The following is a 21,903-nucleotide window of genomic DNA, read 5'->3' as shown; positions in this document are numbered from 1 at the left end:
CACAGAGCTGTTCGTGCTCAATGCATTGATTTATTGACATCTTTATTTTACTGGTATATTTTAATGACTTTTGCATCTCAAAATTACACAAAAATCACAATCACAACGGCGTAGAAAATACAATAAAAACAACACAATCATGAAGAGCAACCACATTCGTCAGTAAAAAGGTCTGAGAGAGAGACGGAGAGAAAGAGGTAGAGGTGGTGACTGCCTTCTCCCTCTCCTGCCCGGGAGAGAGAGAGATGGAGAGAAAGAGGTAGAGGTGGTGATGGCCTTCTCCCTCTCCTGCCCGGGAGAGAGAGAGACGGAGAGAAAGAGGTAGAGGTGGTGATGGCCTTCTCCCTCTCCTGCCCGGGAGAGAGAGAGACGGAGAGAAAGAGGTAGAGGTGGTGATGGCCTTCTCCCTCTCCTGCCCGGGAGAGAGAGACGGAGAGAAAGAGGTAGAGGTGGTGACTGCCTTCTCCCTCTCCTGCCCGGGAGAGAGAGAGACGGAGAGAAAGAGGTAGAGGTGGTGATGGCCTTCTCCCTCTCCTGAACGGGAGAGAGAGAGAAGGAGAGAAAGAGGTAGAGGTGGTGACTGCCTTCTCCCTCTCCTGCCCGGGAGAGAGAGAGACGGAGAGAAAGAGGTAGAGGTGGTGACTGCCTTCTCCCTCTCCTGCCCGGGAGAGAGAGAGACGGAGAGAAAGAGGTAGACGTGGTGTATGATTTCGGATAGCATAGCAGTCGTCATCTGAGCTCTCAGCAATAGGATTTCTACCTTCATCTGAGTTCTCATATTCATCAGATTCATCAAACAATAACCCTCAGTTTAATTAAATGTTTTTTGCATGAGATCAATTAATAACTTAGTTCATGGATACATTTGATCATAAACATGGTCTGATGTGTTTGTGCATTTTCTTTCACAAATCAGTTTTACTGCTTGATTAATAATGTGTTTGTTGGGGTTTACCTGTCAAACAGTAGAGGTAGTGTTTCCTCTGTTTCACGCTGAGGTAAAGCCCCTCAGTCTTCTTCTGGAGATACGTGGCATCCTATCCTGACTATCCTGAAGTGTGGCTGTCAAACATTGTGCAAGATACTCCACTGACATCAATGCAATTATGAAGTTGTGAGACAGAGAAACATTCCCTTTTCTACCTGTTGGATTCTGGCTTGAAATATACTTATTCCTGTCATCATATTAGAACGTATTGATTACATGAATAAGAAATGTATATGTAGGGTTAGGGTTAGGAAAGTGGAAAGTTACTGAGTGAGACAAAGGGAGGTTCAGAAAGTTCACATTCTGTTCAAACATGTTTTTGCTGAATATTCATATTTCTAAGGAAGGAGGCAAAGGGTAGCAGTTTGGTTTGAGTTCCTGATAAGGCAGGCACGTTGCTGGGAACTAGGACAATGAGGGATGTGGAACTCAACTCCAAATAAGGTCAACGGTTGAAGAGAGAAGACACTGCTGGGAGGGGGTCCATAGGAGCCCACCCTGAAAACCATTTGACGACAGCCCTATCCCATATCAAATCAAATCAAATGTATTTATACAGCCCTTCTTACATCAGCTGATATGTCAAAGTGCTGTACAGAAACCCAGCCTAAAACCCCAAACAGCAAGCAATGCAAGTGTAGAAGCATGGTGGCTAGGAAAAACTCCCTAGAAAGGCCAAAACCTAGGAAGAAACCTAGAGAGGAACCAGGCTATGAGGGGTGGCCAGTTCTCTTCGTGGAGATTATAACAGAACCTGGCCAAGATGTTCAAATGTTTTAAATGACCAGCATGGTCAAATAATGGTAATCACAGTGAACAGGTCAGGGTTCCACAGCCGCAGGCAGAACAGTTGAAACTGGAGCAGCAGCACGGCCAGGTGGACTGGGGACAACAAGGAGTCATCGTGCCATGTCGTCCTGAGGCATGGTCCTAGGGCTCAGGTCCTCCGAGAGAGAGAAAGAAAGAGAGAATTAGAGAGAGCATACTTAAATTCACACAGGACATGAAGATGCTGGAGGAAACAGGTACAAAGTATCTATATCCACAGTAAAATGAGTCCTATATCGACTTAACCTGAAAGGCCGCTCAGCAAGGAAGTAGCCACTGCTCCAAAACCGCCATAAAGAAGCCAGACTACGGTTTGCAACTGCACATGGGGAAAGATATTACTTTTTGGAGAAATGTCCTCTGGTCTGATGAAACAAAAATAGAACTGTTTGGCCATAATGACCATCATAATGTTTGGAGGAAAAACGGAAATACTTGCAAGCCGAAGAACACCATCCAAACTGTGAAGCACGGGGGTGGCAGCATCATGTTGTGGGGGTGCTTTGCTGTCGGAGGGACTGGTGAACTTCACAAATAGATGGCATCATGAGGGGGGGAAAGTATGTGGAGATATTGTAGCAACATCTCAAGACATCAGTCAGGAAGTGAAAGCTTAGTCGCGAATGGGTCTTCCAAATGGACAACGACTCCAAGCATACTTCCAAAGTTGTGGGCTACACGAAACGTTTGACCCAAGTTAAACAATTTAAAGGCAATGCTATCAAATACTAATTGAGTTTATGTAAACTTCTTACCCACTTGGAATGTGATGAAAGAAATTAAAGCTTTAATGTATTTGACTAAGGTGTATGTAAACTTCCGACTTCAACTGCACATGTTATTCAATCATTGCACCCACACTGCTCATGGGCGCCAATGAGTGTCTGCATTGCCAAGCGCTAAAATAGAAGTCAGTTCTATTTGTGACGCGGTGCAAGTCCTTCTGTTGCTAGCTCATTTGTTCTGGGATATAGACATTGAGTTGTTATTTTACCTGAAATGGACAAGGTCCTCGACAATTAATCCACACATAAAACGGTCAACCGAATTGTTTCTAGTCATCTCTCCTTCTTCCAGGCCTTTTTCTTCTTTGGACTTTAATATGGCGATTGGCGTCTAATTTTCATAATAAGGTGTATTACCACAACCGACCAACCGACCTCAGTTCATCTTTCAGTCACCCATGTGGGTATAACCAAAGAGGAGATGGCAAGTGGGTATATGCTTCTTTAAACCAATGAGGAGATGGGAGAGCACGTTTCGCGTCACAAATAGAACTGACTTGTTTTTCAGCATGTGACGGGCATGATACACTAGAACAGGATGCCGCGCTTCCCATTCATTTCAATGGAAGGATATCGGTGCGAAGCGGAGAGGGTGCCGGACCTTTGGGCAGTGCGAAGGATGCGTGCGAGGCGGTGAAAAATATAAACGTTTCCCAACTTTATGCAATCACCACTGGGCGATGACCAATCATATGGAGTGGTTCCCATGACAAATTTGACTCTATGCGACCCAAGACTGGAGACTTTTTTTCAGCGAAGATGATAAAAAAAAAATACTAGGATGGAAGCAAATGTAAGTGATAGTAACATCATAACGAATCATGCAAAAAATGCACAGTTGACAGGAATATATTAGTTCATGTAGAGACAAGCCATTATTAATATTTTTATCATAAAGTTAAGTTACGAAAATCCCGATTTAGCAAGCTAGCTGACTAGCTAACATTAGCTAGCTAGCTTTATGGGTGTTGTGACATGAGTATGACATTTTAATTCTGGTTGTTTGTTTTTAGGGACTCCTGAAACAACCAGCTAACCAGGCTGTTGTCTTGTGAAACAGTGAATGTAAAGAATCTCGCTAGCTATAAAACATTTACTTCAAATTGAATGTACACTTTTGAAAGCTTGCCTTGCTGATATTTACCATGCAATGCAGATAGATGAAATAACGTAGCTAGCTATGTTCTTTCTTATTGTGCAGTGGAGGATAAACATACCTGTATGCCTTTGGATGTGTAGCTAACTATCTCGCAGACCTGTGTATGGACCCAAATGTTTGGTATACATATTAGTTCAGGACCTAGCTATGAACCTCAGCTATCATAGCCAGTTGTATCAACTTCAAAACAGTCTGAATGACATTAATGAAACCTACGGATTGAGTAGAATATAATATAACTTTGTGCCAAGGATGCAAGTCGTATATACATGTAGTTATTACCATGCATGAGATCCCCACATTGTAGCCTGTACATTTAATATATTCACTGATCATATACTCTACTTTGAAAAATAAAGATGCTTTTCAGGTGTGATAAATACATCAAGATAGCAGCTCATATGAGTTAGCCTGCACTGTAGCTAGTTAGCTAATAACACATCATCAGATATATCAGTGTGGATGACGGATCACCACCTCAAGCTGAACCTCGGCAAGACGGAGCTGCTCTTCCTCCCGGGGAAGGACTGCCCGTTCCATGATCTCGCCATCACGGTTGACAACTCCATTGTGTCCTCCTCCCAGAGCGCTAAGAACCTTGGCGTGATCCTGGACAACACCCTGTCGTTCTCAACTAACATCAAGGCGGTGGCCCGTTCCTGTAGGTTCATGCTCTACAACATCCGCAGAGTACGACCCTGCCTCACACAGGAAGCGGCGCAGGTCCTAATCCAGGCACTTGTCATCTCCCGTCTGGATTACTGCAACTCGCTGTTGGCTGGGCTCCCTGCCTGTGCCATTAAACCCCTACAACTCATCCAGAACGCCGCAGCCCGTCTGGTGTTCAAACTTCCCAAGTTCTCCCACGTCACCCCGCTCCTCCGCTCTCTCCACTGGCTTCCAGTTGAAGCTCGCATCCGCTACAAGACCATGGTGCTTGCCTACGGAGCTGTGAGGGGAACGGCACCTCAGTACCTCCAGGCTCTGATCAGGCCCTACACCCAAACAAGGGCACTGCGTTCTTCCACCTCTGGCCTGCTCGCCTCCCTACCACTGAGGAAGTACAGTTCCCGCTCAGCCCAGTCAAAACTGTTCGCTGCTCTGGCCCCCAATGGTGGAACAAACTCCCTCACGACGCCAGGACAGCAGAGTCAATCACCACCTTCCGGAGACACCTGAAACCCCACCTCTTTAAGGAATACCTAGGATAGGATAAGTAATCATTCTCACCCCCCTTTTAAGATTTAGATGCACTATTGTAAAGTTACTGTTCCACTGGATGTCATAAGGTGAATGCACCAATTTGTAAGTCGCTCTGGATAAGAGCGTCTGCTAAATGACTTAAATGTAAATGTAAATGTAGAAAGAAAGAGAGAAGGAGAGAATTAGAGAACGCACACTTAGATTCACACAGGACACCGAATAGGACAGGAGAAGTACTCCAGATATAACAAACTGACCCTAGCCCCCCGACACATAAACTACTGCAGCATAAATACTGGAGGCTGAGACAGGAGGGGTCAGGAGACACTTAAGCAACCAATTGTTATATTACTTTGATTTAAAGAACCATATGCCCTTGTCTGTAAATGTGTATGCGTATGTGTATCATTTGTAGGGTCAACGAAATGTTAACTTTTATTTTACATTTTTATGATTCATAAACCGTTTTTATTTATCATACACTATTTAGCAACCATTATGAGAATGTTCTACATATGAAAATGCTATAAGTGTAACAGAATAACTTTACGTCCGTCCCCTCGCCCATACCCAGGCGCGAACCAGGGACCCTCTGCACACATCGACAACAGTCACCCTCGAAGCATCGTTACCCATCGCTCCACAAAAGCCGCGGCCCTTGCAGAGCAAGGGGAACTACTACTTCAAGGTCTCAGAGCAAGAGACGGAACAGATTGAAACGCTATTTAGCGCGCACCACCGCTAACTAAGCTATCCGTTTCACATCCGTTACATAAGTCATTCGTTGTTTCTTTTTAGACATCTTTATTTAGGTTTCATAACATTTATGACAACATGGATCTAGAAGTAATATTGAACAACAGTCACAACAGTAGCATTGAATCCCCTCCCCAACTTGAGTAGCTTTTCCTCATTCCTTAATGTGGCAGTCATTGGTTTCTATAACGCCTCGTCATTACATCTCTGTTGGCTATCGACATTCTGCTCATGACGCTTAATAACACAATACCGAACAACAAGTATCAGTACTATGACCGCCACTGCAATGAAAATCCATACCCAAAGAAACCCCCCCGCTGTTGCTGATGATACATTACTTGTAAAGTTAACACCTGGCGCTAAAAAGTCGCTGTGGACAGGCGTTGTTAAGGGAACACTTTCATTTCCGACTGTTTTGACACATTTAACGAGATTTTGAAGGGAAAATCCTGCACTGCACGAACAAACAAAACTTCCAACCGTGTTAACACAACTTTGATCACAATATCCATTGTCGCATTCGTCAATATCTTGGCAATAATCGTCACTCTTTATGAAGCCACTAGGACAATCACATTGTGTCCCAGCGCTGTGCCTGTCGCATATTACTGGACATTTGGCCAAAAAACAGTGCATTTTACAAAAGTGCGGATTTTCGCTACTTGGAATATATCCTTCTTTACACGAGCATGTGTAGCCCCCTGGTACCTCTGTGCATATATGTTCGCAAGGAGCCATAGCGCATCCTTCACCATCCTTCAAAACCTCTTGAGCCTCCATTTGCGGTGTTTGGCACATGCTTTCATGAACATTCTGACACAAAAATCCATCGACTTTTTCCTGACAAGGTCGTTCTGTCCACTTTCGATCGGTAGAAACGGACACACACCGTGGAGCGCAGACATTTACGTTGTCTTTCCAGTTGCTGAATTCTGTGATTTGAAATCCAGTTGCCCACTGATATCCTCTCAATTTCGATTCGATGTTGCTACATCGGTCAGCTGGTAGGCGCAAACCGATCCAGAAGTCTCCCGTTAAGCCTACAAGCAAATCTCCAATAATTTCGTCTGATGCTGCAGATCGAACTGTCAATAACTCTCCTTCCATCTTTTGGCATTTTTCCCCCGATGTCTGGAAATCGACAGCACCCAGGGTTACAGCGTTGCAAATGTTCCTATTGCACACGCATGTAGTCGAGTCAATGCTTTCCCCTCCTACGGTTAGCATGAACACAGTTATAATAATTATGGTTATCAAACCAAGAAAAAGATTCGTTTTCATTGCCATGATCGCAGTGAACATCCCAGGAGGATTCGTGGAGGGCAAAATCAATTTAGTTATACTGAGTAAACCATGAAAGGAGAAACCCTGGAGACAAAAGTTTAGAGGAAGGAAGGAAATGGAAACTGCCAGAAATGTTTCTAAAGTTAGTGACGTGTAAGCCTGTCACCTTCATGGCATAGATATCCAATTTTACATGTGACCTTTTCCCACTGTTTCCCACAGCTACAAGTGAAAACTTTAACCACGGTGGTCAGTTTCACGCAGTTTTGGCACACAAGATGTTTTCGTTTATTTGAATTCATATTTAAACATGAATGTTCTAATCATTGGTTGATACGCCTTATTCATTGCAATTCGTCAGAGTAATACAATTGTATAATATTATAAAAATATAACAGATTTTTGCAATTAAATTCGCGTGTGTGTGTGTGTGTGTGTGTGTGTGTGTGTGTGTGTGTGTGTGTGTGCGCGCGCGTGCGTACGCTCCGATACAATGTGTCTTTGTGAGTCCTTGGCATGCGGTCAGAAATGTCTGGATATTAGTGAAAGGAGTGTAAATTGAAGGGAACAAATTAAATGGTTTTCGTTTGTAGGTGCTTTGAAATATGTTGTTTTACTAGGTCAGCCATATTAGTATGGCGCCCCTGGAGCAAATTAAAACGTACGGCATTTAAGTATATTAGACCTTTTAAATTCCTTTTGTAATCAATAAGATGTCTTCTGTGAACTTGAAGCAAAAAAAAAATGCTGGGTTGTTTGTATGGACCATTTGATGGGTTGCATTGGGTCACTTAGGTTGGTTTCTTGGAAAAGAGCAAGGTTGAGTTGTTTTTGATTAGGTTACTGAGACATGACCCGTAGAGTGGGGTTAATTCTCCCTCATCCACGTTAGGCTGCGTTTCATTAATTTAGTTATTTCGGTTTGATCGTGGGGAGGCACTAATAATGTCTTGCAGTTTTGGGTTTGGCTATTTGTTTCAAGTGTATTAGTATGTAAATAAATCTCTTTGTAAAAATGCATCATCTCTCCCGTGTCTTATTGGACTAGTAGTTGTTCTGAAATGTTTATTGCTTGCCTACACTTTACTCCCTCCTCTATGTTTACAGTTTTTTCCAACTGCTTACACACAACATCTTTTCATGTCACACGATTTTTGAAAACCTCAAACTCAAAGTGCAAAACTACACACCAAATATCCAAAACCATAAGCTATTTCTCAGCCTTTGACTCAGTTGTCAATTGCATAAAACACATTTTTTTCAAAACTCTACACACAATTCTCTACCTAAAACACAAAAATCTAACAGGAAGTGACTTGTTTTCCTTTTCCAAACAAAACCACTCAAAATGCTACACTTATTCACCAGGTCACACACACACTTATCACATGTGCAAACACTAAATTCTTAACTGATCTCTAACCAATCACTGCTTTACTGTAGTATAGGCCTATAAATAGGTCAAAGGTCAGATTACCTGTTTTGAACAATGTATGCCAACAATGGACAGAGAGCAAGAGGAGTAGGAGGGAGAGAAAGAGGAAGAAGAGGACGAGGGCAAAGAAGAGCTTAGAGTGACTGCCACCGTACCAATTCCTGGACTGCCCCCCGGGACCCCACACACACAATTGTGTTCTTTACTGTCTTCTAAAGAATATACTTTTGGTTTACATATGTTTATGGGTTTGTTGCATGCTACTGTATACAACAGTAATGTTTGGCCTAATAAATATTTACTGTTTCTACATTGCATTGTTGTTTACAGTGTACTTGTTACCCCTCCATTGTTGTTTACAGTGTACTTGTTACCCCTCCATTGTTGTTTACAGTGTACTTGTTACCCCTCCATTGGTGTTTACAGTGTACTTGTTACCCCTCCATTGTTGTTTACAGTGTTCTTGTTACCCCTCCATTGTTGTTTACAGTGTACTTGTTACCCCTCCATTGTTGTTTACAGTGTACTTGTTACCCCTCCATTGTTGTTTACAGTGTACTTGTTACCCCTCCATTGTTGTTTACAGTGTACTTGTTACCCCTCCATTGTTGTTTACAGTGTACTTGTTACCCCTCCATTGTTGTTTACAGTGTTCTTGTTACCCCTCCATTGTTGTTTACAGTGTACTTGTTACCCCTCCATTGTTGTTTACAGTGTACTTGTTACCCCTCCATTGTTGTTTACAGTGTACTTGTTACCCCTCCATTGTTGTTTACAGTGTACTTGTTACCCCTCCATTGGTGTTTACAGTGAACATTGTTAAATGTCCATTGTTGTTTACAGTGTTCTTGTTACCCCTCCATTGGTGTTTACAGTGTACTTGTTACCCCTCCATTGATGTGTTTACAGTGTTTTGTTACCCCTCCATTGGTGTTTACAGATGTAGGCATTTTGCATTATGTGGGTCCATTTTTGTTGTTTACAGTGTTCTTGTTACCCCTCCAAAACTTGGTGTTTACAGTGTAAAAAAACTTGTTACCCCATCCATTCATTTTCATTTCTTGTTACCCCTCCATTGAATTTGTCTACAGTGTTCTTTTGACCCCTCCATTGGTGTTTACAGTGTTCTTGTTACCCCTCCATTGGTGTTTACAGTGTACTTGTTACCCCTCTCAGCAGATGACTTTCACTGTAGAACATTGTATTGAAATGTAGATATAAGCCTAGCTGAAAGACCACAGAGCTTTAGATTTAGAACAACAGTGTTTAGATGGTATATCCAGACATGTACTATTATGTTTGCCATTTGATGCAAATGCTTCATTCTGCAAGTACACTATGGCATTTTCAATGGGATTAAACATTTTGAAGGAGATGTTAGGAATTTTGCATTATTTAGAAAAGGTAAACAAATGTTTTGGGAATTGTGTTGTTGAGTTTTGAAAAAAAAATATAGACCGTTTTGAAAACATTTCACCAAGCAGTTTCTGGGAAAAAAAGGCTTTAATACAACACACAGACATTCATTATTCATTTCGGATGCCTATCCCCTGATGTGAATGTTGTTTATAGAAACTATTTGACAAGTCTTAGATGTGTGCCAACTAAAAGCAATGACTCTAGCTATAAAATTATAAGTAGATGGGGGAGGGGGGTTGATTGGACCGTTAGAGCATTGGACTGTTTAGAGCATTGGACTTGTAACCGAAAGGTCGCAAGCTCGACTCCCCGAGCTGACAAGGTAAAAATCTGCCATTCTGCCCCAGAACAAGGCAGTTAAACCGCTGTTCCTAGATCGTGATTGGAAATAAGAATTTGCTCTTCACTGACTTGCCTAAAGGTTGAATAAAAATAATATATAAATATATGCAAGTACACTACACATTAACTCACCAATGGGATTAAACACTACTTAAGGATCTGTTAGCAGAATAAAAATATATTTTATTTAGAAAAGGTAAACAAATGTGTTTGTGGTACAGAACGTTTTGTTGTTGTTGCAGTTTTACAGATAATTCCTGCAATTCAACACATTTCACCATGGAGCGGGGAGACATTTCTGCAGGTTTAAAAGGCGATTTCCTGCAATTCTACACAGAGAGAGTAACAAAATCAATGGGGCCGCCTCGAGGTCAGGGTCCCTGGGCACGTGCCCTACATGCTATTGGTAATTCAGATCTGATTATTACAAGTTTAGATAGCTGGCTAGACTAACTAAAATAAATGATCGGTCTAAAAAATTATAACTACATGGGCTAATTGAGTGACCGTCAGTGAATGACATGGGCTAATTGAGTGACCGTCAGTGAATTACATTGGCTATAACAAGAGGAAAACTGCTGATGCACAACCAAGTTTCGAAATTGCACCCTGTGTTTTCTACTATTCCAACTCAACAGTGAGTTGAGACCCTGACTGAGGTCTGTAAACCACGCACAACGTGACTGGACTAACGACGTGCACACAGCAATGGACTGTATAGGAAGGAGTATAGCAAAAATATAAATAATGATTACCGTGCAATACAAGTAAGAAATGACCCACTGCTGGGTGAAAATACACGAATATAACAAGAACTCGGGAAAATAGTAAAAATCAACCCAACATTTTTTTCGAGAGTATGACGATGAAATAACATTGTTAAACCGTTATGAATAAAACATACGTAAAATTGGATATGTGCTTTGATGAAGTACAGGCAATGATCTGACACGCTGTAAAAAAATAAAACATTTTTGTATTCAGATTCTTCAACTATTTTTAAAATATATTTTAGTAGGTAATGCAATGTCTGAATATTATTTAGATGTGTTATCGTTTAACATTTCAAGAGTTCACACAATTTCAAGCTGTGCTTTCAAGTGACCCGTCAAATGTTTCCAACCGAGTCTCTATACCGGAAGCCACCCAACAATAACTGTCAGCAGTGGCGATTTTCTTCCTCGCTTCTTTTTTTGAATGACTGCATCGAAATATGACAATAACAGAGGTTACTGCAATGAGAATAAGTAGTGGAACAACAGAAGCAATGACGCAAATAAACAGCCAAGAGCTAAATAAATGGTAATTATGCGTTGGCCCACTCATTCCAATGGTTTTGCTGGACGGACTATGCTGCGTAATGTCATGCGTAATGTCATGCGTAATGTCGTGCGTAATGTCGTGCCTAATAGTGTCTTGAGGTGGTCCGTGGGTGAACTGAGTCTCTTTTTTAAATTCAACCGGCGATATGGTTATAGTGTCCATGGTCTCGTCGTGTTGGTCAGTGTCTCTATGATCACTTGACGTCTCCGCAGTGGAGACAACAGTCACATCTCGAATGCAGGTCATTCCATTAGGGTGTAACCGGAAGTGCTGATGGCAGGAACACCTGAAACTACCAAAGGTATTAGTGCATTTGTCCTCGCATCGATTACTGAGGCATTCGTCTATGTCTATACAAGTATGACCGTCCTCGGACACAGTGAACCCCGCGATGCAATGGCAGGAGAAGGATCCTTCAGAGTTAAGACATATTTGGGGACATCTAGATTCCGTGCACTCGTCTATATCATGGCATTTGCCCTCATCCATTGTGTAGCCTCCCTTGCACCTACATGTGTAACTACCTTGGGTATTGATGCAATGATGACCATCGCAGGCATTAATGTGGCATTCATCTACATCAATACAACCAAATTGGTCTTTATCCAATTGGAAGCCGTTTGGGCATACGCACGAGAAGCCCCTCAGTCCTGTTACACATTGGTGCTGACATGGAGAACTGTGACAATATTCCTTTAGGCCACATGATACTCTGTCCTGTCCTAACACATAACCGTCCTTGCATTCACAACGGACACCACCAGCGTCACTATCAACGCACAAATGATCACATCCACCGTTTTTATATCCACAGTTCTGTTTATCTGAGCCGCAAAACGGACCAGGGGTAGTCCAACCATAGACACCATCCGTGAATTTACAAATAGAAAAGTGGTCAGTGTCATTGCATCTTATTTCAGCATATGTTCCAAATGGGAATGCAGTCATGTTATTATCCCCATTTAATGGATTTGCTGAGAATGGGAGCATGTAATTCACTTGCTCTCCTCCTGCCAACAACAAAGGTTTACACATTCCCTTGAAATAGAATTTGCACGAATAAAAAGCCTCGTCTTTGCAAGATCCATCCGTCCATTTCAATTCATTGCGACTCCATAAAGAATAATGTACCAACACGCAACGCTCCTCTGTGCAGGTGCTGCGAGGTTCCTTCTCCCAGTTCGAATATTGGGAATATTCCCCTCCAGATATCCACTTAAAACCGTTGAGACTCATGTCCCTTATAATGCAATCGCCTTTACGCAATTTCAAACCGATCCAAAATTTGAAGTCCAAATAGCGATGTCTTTCGTCGATCTGCGAAAGTGTTGACTGAAGTTCTGCTATCTCGCTTTTGTCTTTAGTTGTTACCAAGTAACCTCCGTCACCATGGCATTTCAACCGAGCGTCTTCAAAGCTGACTCCCTCCATGTGAAAAGAGAAACAGGCATTGGATGTACACACAGGTGCTTCTCCGTCGGTGTCTGCTCCAGTTGCTCCCCACATAGAGAGTTGCAGTAAAAGTAACAACAGCATCATTCCCATATAATCCAATAAACCAACAGCAATCATTGATTTAATTGAATAAAAAGGCTACATTTACGCCTTATTGGCAAACGGACGACAAAATTAGGCTCCTTATTCCCTGCCAACAACAAAGGTTTACACATTCCCTTGAAATAGAATTTGCACGAGTAAAAAGCCTCGTCTTTGTATGTGTATATAAACATTAGACCTAAAAAAAATATTGCAGCAGATTTTTGTCTTCTGCTGAACAAAGTTCCATTGTGGAAACCAAAAACAATAGCAGCAGCCTCATTGTTTTGACTTGTTTTCCCGATGGCTACGTGTTTAGTAAACGTGACAGACTGCTTGTTTGGCCTACACCACTTTTAGCCGATGTTGAATTGCAAACGCAAAACATAGCATTTAATGATTTCGCAATCTATTAAATCAATTCCCACATGAAAGTAACAATTTGTACGTAACAACTGTTTATAGCCTATCATATGTCTTTAATTTATTTCGAAAGCTGTTGATTTCATTATTTATTTAGTTATGTTGACTAACTTAAAAGGCTACATTTACGTTTATAGAAATAAGCCTTCATTAAAAACTCCAAGTAGACAGACTAAAACGGCTTCCCAAATAGAATGAATTCAATCAATTGTTTCCATGTGTTGCAAAGAACAGGGCCTTTTCCTGACAGCCTTCTTTTAATTAATTTAAAAGCTCTGCTGAAATGAGAGCCCGGAAAAATGACAATTAGATGGCAACTTTACAAGTACAGTTGTGGGGCTTGGAAGTTAATTAACAAGTTTTATGGTAAACACTTTCCTGGACACCCAGCATCATAACTAACACATGATGACATGGTCATAACCAAAATGTGTCATAACCTGTCATAATTTTTGTCATATTACTGTTATGACCGTTATATTTACTCCTTCATTTCAAACGTGTTTTTTCCCTGTCAAGAAGTGTCCTTCCATTTGAACGTTTTTTTCCCTTTGTTTGCATTTGTAATTCATTCTTTACAGTCATGTTTCTTTCATCATCATATTTTAAGTAACTTGCAGAAAATACACTCTATGACACTGTCATGAAGCATTATGACCATCCTGTGTCATTTTACTTGGATAAAGATAATACACTCTATGACACTGTCATGAAGCATTATGACCATCCCGTGTCACTTTACTTGGACTAAGATAATACACTCTATGACACTGTCATGAAGCATTATGACCATCCCGTGTCACTTTACTTGGATAAAGATAATACACTCTATGACACTGTCATGAAGCATTATGACCATCCTGTGTCACTTTACTTGGATAAAGATAATACACTCTATGACACTGTCATGAAGCATTATGACCATCCTGTGTCACTTTTCTTGGATAAAGATAATACACTCTATGACTGTGAATAATTATTATGACATCATCAACAAATAAGCCAAAAATCATCAGTCTAAAAAAGGGTGTCTTGTCCTGCTCCTGAAATCTGCTTCTGCATTCAACCCAGTATTCAGCAACAGAGCATTGGGGTGTGTGTGCATGTCTGACATCAATTTGTGCACAATAACAATAATAATTTAACATGGTCAATTTCAGAAACGATTATATAACATAAACATACCGTTCACTTGTAGGTTACGGTGTAATGGAATGTTTTGCCTAGGTTGTGTGGGTTTTGTCATCTTATGTAGGTGTTATAACCAGCCATACAAGTGTTACCAGTTTTACTTTAATCATATTTTTTGAATAGTGAAATAATTTCAAATGCCCGTCCATAGTCAGTAGTGGTCAATAGTTTTTGGTCAGTAGTTGTGGTCAGTAGTTGTGTGGTTTAGTAGTTGTGGTCAGTAGTTGTGCGTTTTTGTAGTTGTGGTCAGTAGTGTGTGGTTTAGTAGTTGTGGTCGGTAGTTGTGTGGTTGTGGTCAGTAGTTGTGGTAAGTAGTTGTGTGGTTTAGTAGTTGTGGTTCAGCAGTTTTGTGGTCAGTAGTTGTGGTAACTAGTTGTGTGTTTGTGGTCAGTAGTTGTGGTCAGTAGTTGTGTGGTTTTGTAGTTGTGGTCAGTAGTTGTGTGTTGTGGTTGTTGTGGTCAGTAGTTGTGTGGTTGTGGTCAGTAGTCGTGTGGTTGTGGTCAGTAGTTGTGGTCAGTAGTTGTGTGGTTGTGGTCAGTAGTTGTGTGGTTGTGGTCAGTAGTTGTGTGGTTGTGGTCAGTAGTTGTGTGGTTGTGGTCAGTAGTTGTGTGGTTGTGGTCAGTAGTTGTGTGGTTGTGGTCAGTAGTTGTGTGGTTGTGGTCAGTAGTTGTGGTCAGTAGTTGTGTGGTTGAGTAGTTGTGGTCAGTAGTTGTGTGGTTGTGGTCAGTAGTTGTGGTCAGTAGTTGTGTGGTTGTGGTCAGTAGTTGTGTGGTTGTGGTCAGTAGTTGTGGTTTAGCAGTTTTGTGGTCAGTAGTTGTGTGGTTGTGGTCAGTAGTTGTGGTCAGTAGTTGTGTGGTTGTGGTCAGTAGTTGTGGTTTAGCAGTTTTGTGGTCAGTAGTTGTGTGGTTCAGTCGTTTTGTGGTGAGTACTTGTGGTTCAGTAGTTATGGTTCAGTCGTTGTGGTTCAGTAGTTGTGTTTTCAGTACTTGTGGTTCAGTAGTTATGGTTCAGTAGTTGTGTAATCAGTACTTATGGTTCAGTAGTTATGGTTCAGTAGTTGTGTTTTCAGTACTTGTGGTTCAGTAGTTATGGTTCAGTAGTTGTGTTTTCAGTACTTGTTGTTCAGTAGTTGTGGCCAGTAGTTGTGGTTCAGCAGTTTTGTGGTCAGTAGTTGTGTGGGTCAGTAGTTTTGTGGTCAGTACTTGTGGTTCAGTAGTTATGGTTCAGTAGTTTTGTGGTCAGTACTTGTGGTTCAGTAGTTATGGTTTAGTAGTTTTGTGGTCAGTAGTTGTGGTTCAGTAGTTGTGTGTTTGTGGGAGGTAGTTGGAGTCAGTAGTTGTGTGGTTCAGTAGGTGGGTGGTTCAGTAGTTGTGGTCAGTATTTGTATGGTTGTTGTCAGTAGTTGTGATCAGTAGTGGTCAGTAGTTGTGTGATTGTTGTTGGTAGTTGTGGTCAGTAGTTGTGTGGTTCAATAATTGTGGTCAGTAGTTGTAGTCGGTTGTTGTGTGGTTCAGTAGTTGTGGTCAGTAGTTGTCGTCAGTAGCGGCCATCAGTAGTTGTGTGGTTGTGGTCAGTAGTTGTGTGGTTCAGTAGTCGTGTGCCCTCCAGTTAGTATGATACTGTATGTATTCGGTATCTTGTATATTTTATGTTATTGTTATGTGTGTATGGTCTATGGCTATGGGTTAGTGTTAAGCTTTGGATAAAAGCGTCTGCTAAATGGCATATATTATTATTATTATATAAGATCAAGGTTAGGTTAAAGGGTTAAGGTTAGGGTTAGGGTTAGCTAACATGCTAATTATTTACAAAGTAGCTAAAAAGTAGTAAGTATTTGAAAAGTTTCTAAAATGCAGAAGTTGTCCTTGATAAGATTTGAACACCCAACATTTGGGTTGCTAGATATGCACGTTATATGTTTTTGCCTTAATTGTGTAACCAACATTTCATACTATTTTCAGAGTCCCGGATTTACATTTACTATGTTACGTCTAGTCTATGAGACCAGGCTGTTTACACAGGCCCGATTGCTTCTGCCAAATATAAGGCCCTACCTGAAACCTGCTCTCTTTCTGTCACTCAATCACACCCGCATACTCCCATTTTCTTCTGAGCTGTCTTGTATTATTCACCACCGTAATCTAGCCTGGGCTAAAGCAAGGAAATCATGTTCTGATGCTGATTGGCTTATTTTTAGGCAGTTACGAAACATGTGTTCTTTTCTTCTCAGGAAGGCAAAGTCTGAATATTTTATGTCTGTTACCACTGATAACCTGAGTGACCCTAGAAAGTTTTGGAATAATATTAAGTCTATGTCTGGTAACAGTAATGTTAACGAATTAAAGTCATGTGTTTTGAAGGACTCTGTTGCTATATAAAACTGGCAAAACTGAAATGATGAATTATTTCAATGAGTACCAGTGTCCTTTGTGTGGATGAACCATGTCCTCTGTCTCTGTACAACCCTGTGTGGATGAACCAGTGTTCTGTCTCTGTAACCCTGTGTGGATGAACCAGTGTCCCCTGTCTCTGTACAACCCTGTGTGGATGAACCAGTGTCCTCTGTCTCTGTACAACCCTGTGTGGATGAACCAGTGTCCTCTGTCTGTCTCTGTACAACCCTGTGTGGATGAAGTAGTGTCCTCTGTCTCTGTACAACCCTGTGTGGATGAACCAGTGTCCTCTGTCTCTGTACAACCCTGTGTGGATGAACCAGTGTGGATGAAACCAGTGTCCTCTGTCTCTGTACAACCCTGTGTGGATGAAGTAGTGTCCTCTGTCTCTGTACAACCCTGTGTGGATGAACCAGTGTCCTCTGTCTCTGTGCCCTCTGTCTCTGTCTGTCAACCCTGTGTGGATGAAGTGTCCTCTGTCTCTGTCCAACCCTGTGTGGATGAACAAGTGTCCAGTGTCTGTCTCTGTACAACCCTGTGTGGATGAAGTAGTGTCCTCTGTCTCTGTACAACCCTGTGTGGATGAACAAGTGTCCTCTGTCTCTGTACAAATGAAGTAGTGTCCTGTCTCTGTGGATGAAGTAGTGAAGTAGTGTCCTCTGTCTCTGTACAACCCTGTGTGGATGAAGTAGTGTCCTCTGTCTCTGTACAACCCTGTGTGGATGAAGTAGTGTCCTCTGTCTCTGTACAACCCTGTGTGGATGAACCAGTGTCCTCTGTCTCTGTACAACCCTGTGTGGATGAACCAGTGTCCTCTGTCTCTGTACAACCCTGTGTGATGAACCAGTGTCCTCTGTCTCTGTACAACCCTGTGTGGATGAAGTAGTGTCCTCTGTCTCTGTACAACCCTGTGTGGATGAACCAGTGAGAGCTTGTCAAACTTTTAGCTTTTTGCCATTCTCAGTGCAGGAGGTACATAAAGCCCTGAAATCCTTAGATCAGAGAAAGCCTGCAGGTCCTGATCTTTTGGATCCCTGCTTTTATATCTGGCAGCTGATTTCATAGCTGAACCACTTACATCTCTGTTCAATCTAACCCTGGAATGTAATGACATTCCAAAGATCTGGAAATCAGCATTTGTCCTACCACCTTTAAAAGGGGGAGATCCAACTCTTTTATGTAATTATAGGCCAATCTCAAAGCTGTCACCCCTGGTGAAAATACTTGAAACCCTTGTAAGTGAACAGCTAAAAGAGTTTTTATTTACTAACTCTATTTTATCAATGTACCAATCGGGCTTCAGGAAGAAGCAGAGCACAATTACAGCAGCCATGAAGGTTTTAAATGATATCACTGAAGCCCTTGACAAAAAACTGTTCGCTACTTTTCATCACTCTAAACACCGACAAAAACTCAAGGAACGTTATTATTTTCTGTGAAAATAATCTCTCTTAAATTTGACGAGGTTGAAGCACTTCTGACTTCATGTTTTGATTCTTAGTCAGATACTGTATAACTGTACTGCGTAGCAGAGCACGAGAAAAATTACTCAACATTAAAAATGTCAGTGATCAATTTCGTGATCCCCCAAGCCGTACCATAGTTATTGATTTGGTCAAAGTAGCTGATTTGTGTCAAAAGTTGCATTATTGAATTTACAGCGAATGGATTGTTGGAAGTGATGTCAAAATGGGGAGCTTTAGAAATGCCATGAAAATGAATAAATCAAATCAAAGTTCATTTGTCACGTCCGCCGAGTACAATATGTGTAGTAGACCTTACAGTGAAACGCTTACTTACGGTGAACAATAGGTAGGTAAAGAAATCAAACAACAGTAAAACGCTTACTTACAGGCTCTAACCAATAGTGCAAAAAAAAAGGTGTTAGGTGAACAATAGGTAGCTAAAGAAATAAAACAACAGTAAAACGAAAGGCTATATTCAGTAGCGAGGCTATAAAAGTAGCGAGGTAACATACAGACACCGGCTCGTCAGTCTGATTGAGGTAGTATGTACTATAAAGATTGACGTAAAGAAGGACAAAAATGTATAACCTAAAAAGTATAAAATATGTCAAAGCGGAATACAAGCAAATCAAACCAGATCAGTTTACATGTTATAAAGTTTGAATGGTGTTTCTAGCTTAAACGGTGTAGAAGCAGTTGAGTGCTAAATAATTATAATAAAAGTAGGTAGGTTGAAGATTGAAGTGTTTTTTTGCTTCGCAAGCCCCCATCATGTATAAAAAGATAAAGGCAGGGTGCTAGGAAGTTCCTGGGTCAGGATGTGTGTGTACAGAATGGGGACATATTTCTATGCGATTGTGAAGGGCTACTGATGGAAGCTCAGCCAGTCTCGCCACTCTCAGCAAATCTAACCCTGTTTTTACCCTTGGCAGACAGCGGGGCATTTCCTTTTTAGCTATCATTATAACTGATTTGAACCAAACATTGACAGATGTTTCAAGATGTCTGTACGTGATTGTGTTCTATACTGTTAGTGGTATTAGCTACCTTGCGTATTGTGATTTTGTCACGTGTCTATGGTTTTATATAGTGGAGAAAAGTAAATGCAGACATTTGATATGATTCCCATATGGAATATTATTTATAATAATATTCTGAAGTATCTACCCACTGGGCACAAGCTGGTCAAATCAACGTTGTTCGGATGTTATTTGTCAACGTAGCCCGATTGTGACGTTGAATCTACATTTTAAACAAATTTGGATTTGCAAAATGTTACCAGTACTGTTTTCATATCATTTAAACCAGCTTTACAAACATTGAAATGAGGGTAAAACTTCAACTTCAATACCATGACTTAATAACCTGACTATCAGGGTTTTACAACATTCTATTGAACAAATATATAAATGCAAAGTGTTAGTCTCAAATAAAAGATCCCAGAAAAGTTCAATATGCAATAAAAGCTTGTTTCTATCAAATTTTGTGCACAAATTTGATTACATCCCTTTTAGTGAACATTTCTCCTTTGCCAAGATAATCCACCCACCTGACAGGTGTGGCATATAAAGAAGCTCATTAAACAGCATGATCATTACACAGGTGCACCTTGTGCCGAGGACAATAAAAAGCCACTAAAATGTGCAGTTTTGTCACACAATACAATGCCACATGTCTCAGGTTTTTGAGGGAGTATGCAATTGGCATGCTGACTGCAGGAATGTCAACCAGAGCTGTTGCCAGAAAATGTCATGTTAATTTCAATTCAATTCAATTCAAGGGCTTTATTGGCATGGGAACCATAATTTCTCTACCATAATGTCATTATAGAGAAAGTGGCAGTACTTCCAACCAGCCTGACAACCGTAGACCACGTGTAACCACGCCAACCCATGTCCACCACGTCTGACTTCTTCACCTGGGGGTTGCTGAGGAGTAATTGTGTCTGTAATAAAGCCCTTCTGTGTGGAAAAAAAGTATTATGTGTGTGGGCCTGGCTCCCAGGTGTTTTATTGTTTCATGTTGCATTTATATTTTTGTTCATTGTACATTTATGACATTGAAGTGGCTTTTGTGCATCTTTCACCATCTTTGTGTCTTCAGACGGGGTTTCATGAATCGCACTCCGACAAAGTAATGAGGCAAAATGTATATTTCTTTCAGTATAATTTCAACGTAGTTATCAGAAACATGTATATGTTCAAATTGCTTTAAAAATGCCACGTAATTCACGTCGGTGTGAACGAGTCTACATATTATTCACAATATATATGCATAAGACAATATTCAAATGTAACATTTTTATTATATTCATATCATGAATTTGGCGTTCTATTTATAGGGCTAAGATGTCATATGATGTTTTGTAATTTACTTTGCATGAAGTGTTGCCACTAGTGAAAAGGTGTCTTGTCAACCTGTTCGCGAAACCGTCTGACAGCTCCAACTGATTGACCCGATTATAGTAGTCTACTGTAATTAACACAGATAACAACCCATCTCATGCTAATCAAGCCCTGTGGAGAAGACGACCTCTGAATAGGTAAGACACAAACATTTTGTCACCTATAAATCCAAATGGCTCTTAGTTTAATGGTTTGTTGGACTAGTGCAATTTAGCTATGACTTCTCATAAACGGTGACATGAATTACAATGCGGATGTTTTAGCTCTGACAGAGTCTATCGATAATGGGACATCTGTCATACATACTGAAACTAGGGTAGATGGTAACTTGACTGACACCTCCTCCATTGTTACAAGTGATCGTACTGAAAGGTTGTTTGATAGTGATGAGATTGAGCGGTCGTCTGATAGCGTGTGAAGCGGGATCTTCTCAAACTGCAAAAGAAGAGTGGTATTTGTGAAGTTGGCATCTTGGAATAATGAAATCAACCTCACCAGGGGTGCAGTGGGTAGTTTATTGGTAATTCTCAAAGAAGAGGGGCTGAATATTCAAAAATATACCGGTGTTGTGCTGAAAAGCTCCCCACTTGCAGAATTCGTAAATGCGCACGCAATCAATTCTTCATTGCGGTGTCTGACCTGCTTGTTGAGATTTCCGATCACGTTATGCTGCGTTTCATTATTTTTTATTTATTTCGGTTTGAATGCGGGAGAGGCAAATCAAATCAAATTGTATTGGTCACATACACATGGTTAGCAGATGTTAATGCGAATGTAGCGAAATGCTTGTGCTTCTAGTTCCGAGCGTGCAATAATATCTAACAAGTAATCCAACAATTTCACAACAACTACCTTATACACACAAGTGTAAAGGAATGAATAAGAATATGTACATAAAAAATAAATGGATGAGAGATCGCCGTGCAGCATAGGCAAGATGCAGTAGATGGTATAGAGTACAGTC

General features: G+C 41.0%; 2 protein-coding genes across 2 annotated transcripts; both read right to left on the bottom strand.

Moving 5' to 3' along the window:
* Nucleotides 1-5,502: 5,502 nt before the first annotated feature.
* On the bottom strand, nucleotides 5,503-7,496 carry LOC118371277 (thrombomodulin). The gene has a single exon (XM_035756662.2). It carries the CDS (start codon nucleotides 7,022-7,024, stop codon nucleotides 5,903-5,905), a length of 1,122 nt encoding a protein of 373 aa, XP_035612555.1. The 5' UTR covers nucleotides 7,025-7,496; the 3' UTR covers nucleotides 5,503-5,902.
* Nucleotides 7,497-11,462: 3,966 nt separating this feature from the next.
* LOC118371276 (complement component C1q receptor-like) lies at nucleotides 11,463-13,358 on the bottom strand. The gene is given in 2 exon segments (XM_035756661.1): nucleotides 11,463-11,654; nucleotides 11,657-13,358. Coding segments are annotated over 2 exon segments (1,488 nt in total). The 5' UTR covers nucleotides 13,098-13,358; the 3' UTR covers nucleotides 11,463-11,607.
* Nucleotides 13,359-21,903: the final 8,545 nt, after the last annotated feature.

Source organism: Oncorhynchus keta, chromosome 35, assembly GCF_023373465.1.
Source record: "Oncorhynchus keta strain PuntledgeMale-10-30-2019 chromosome 35, Oket_V2, whole genome shotgun sequence".
NCBI lineage: Eukaryota > Metazoa > Chordata > Actinopteri > Salmoniformes > Salmonidae > Oncorhynchus > Oncorhynchus keta.
The sequence above is the reverse complement of the archived record's forward strand: the minus strand, read 5'-3'. Positions and strand labels throughout refer to the sequence as shown.

Excerpts from the sequence above, each read along its gene's own strand:
- LOC118371277 (XM_035756662.2), bottom strand. The coding sequence starts at position 7,024 with ATGTTCACTGCGATCATGGCAATGAAAACGAATCTTTTTCTTGGTTTG.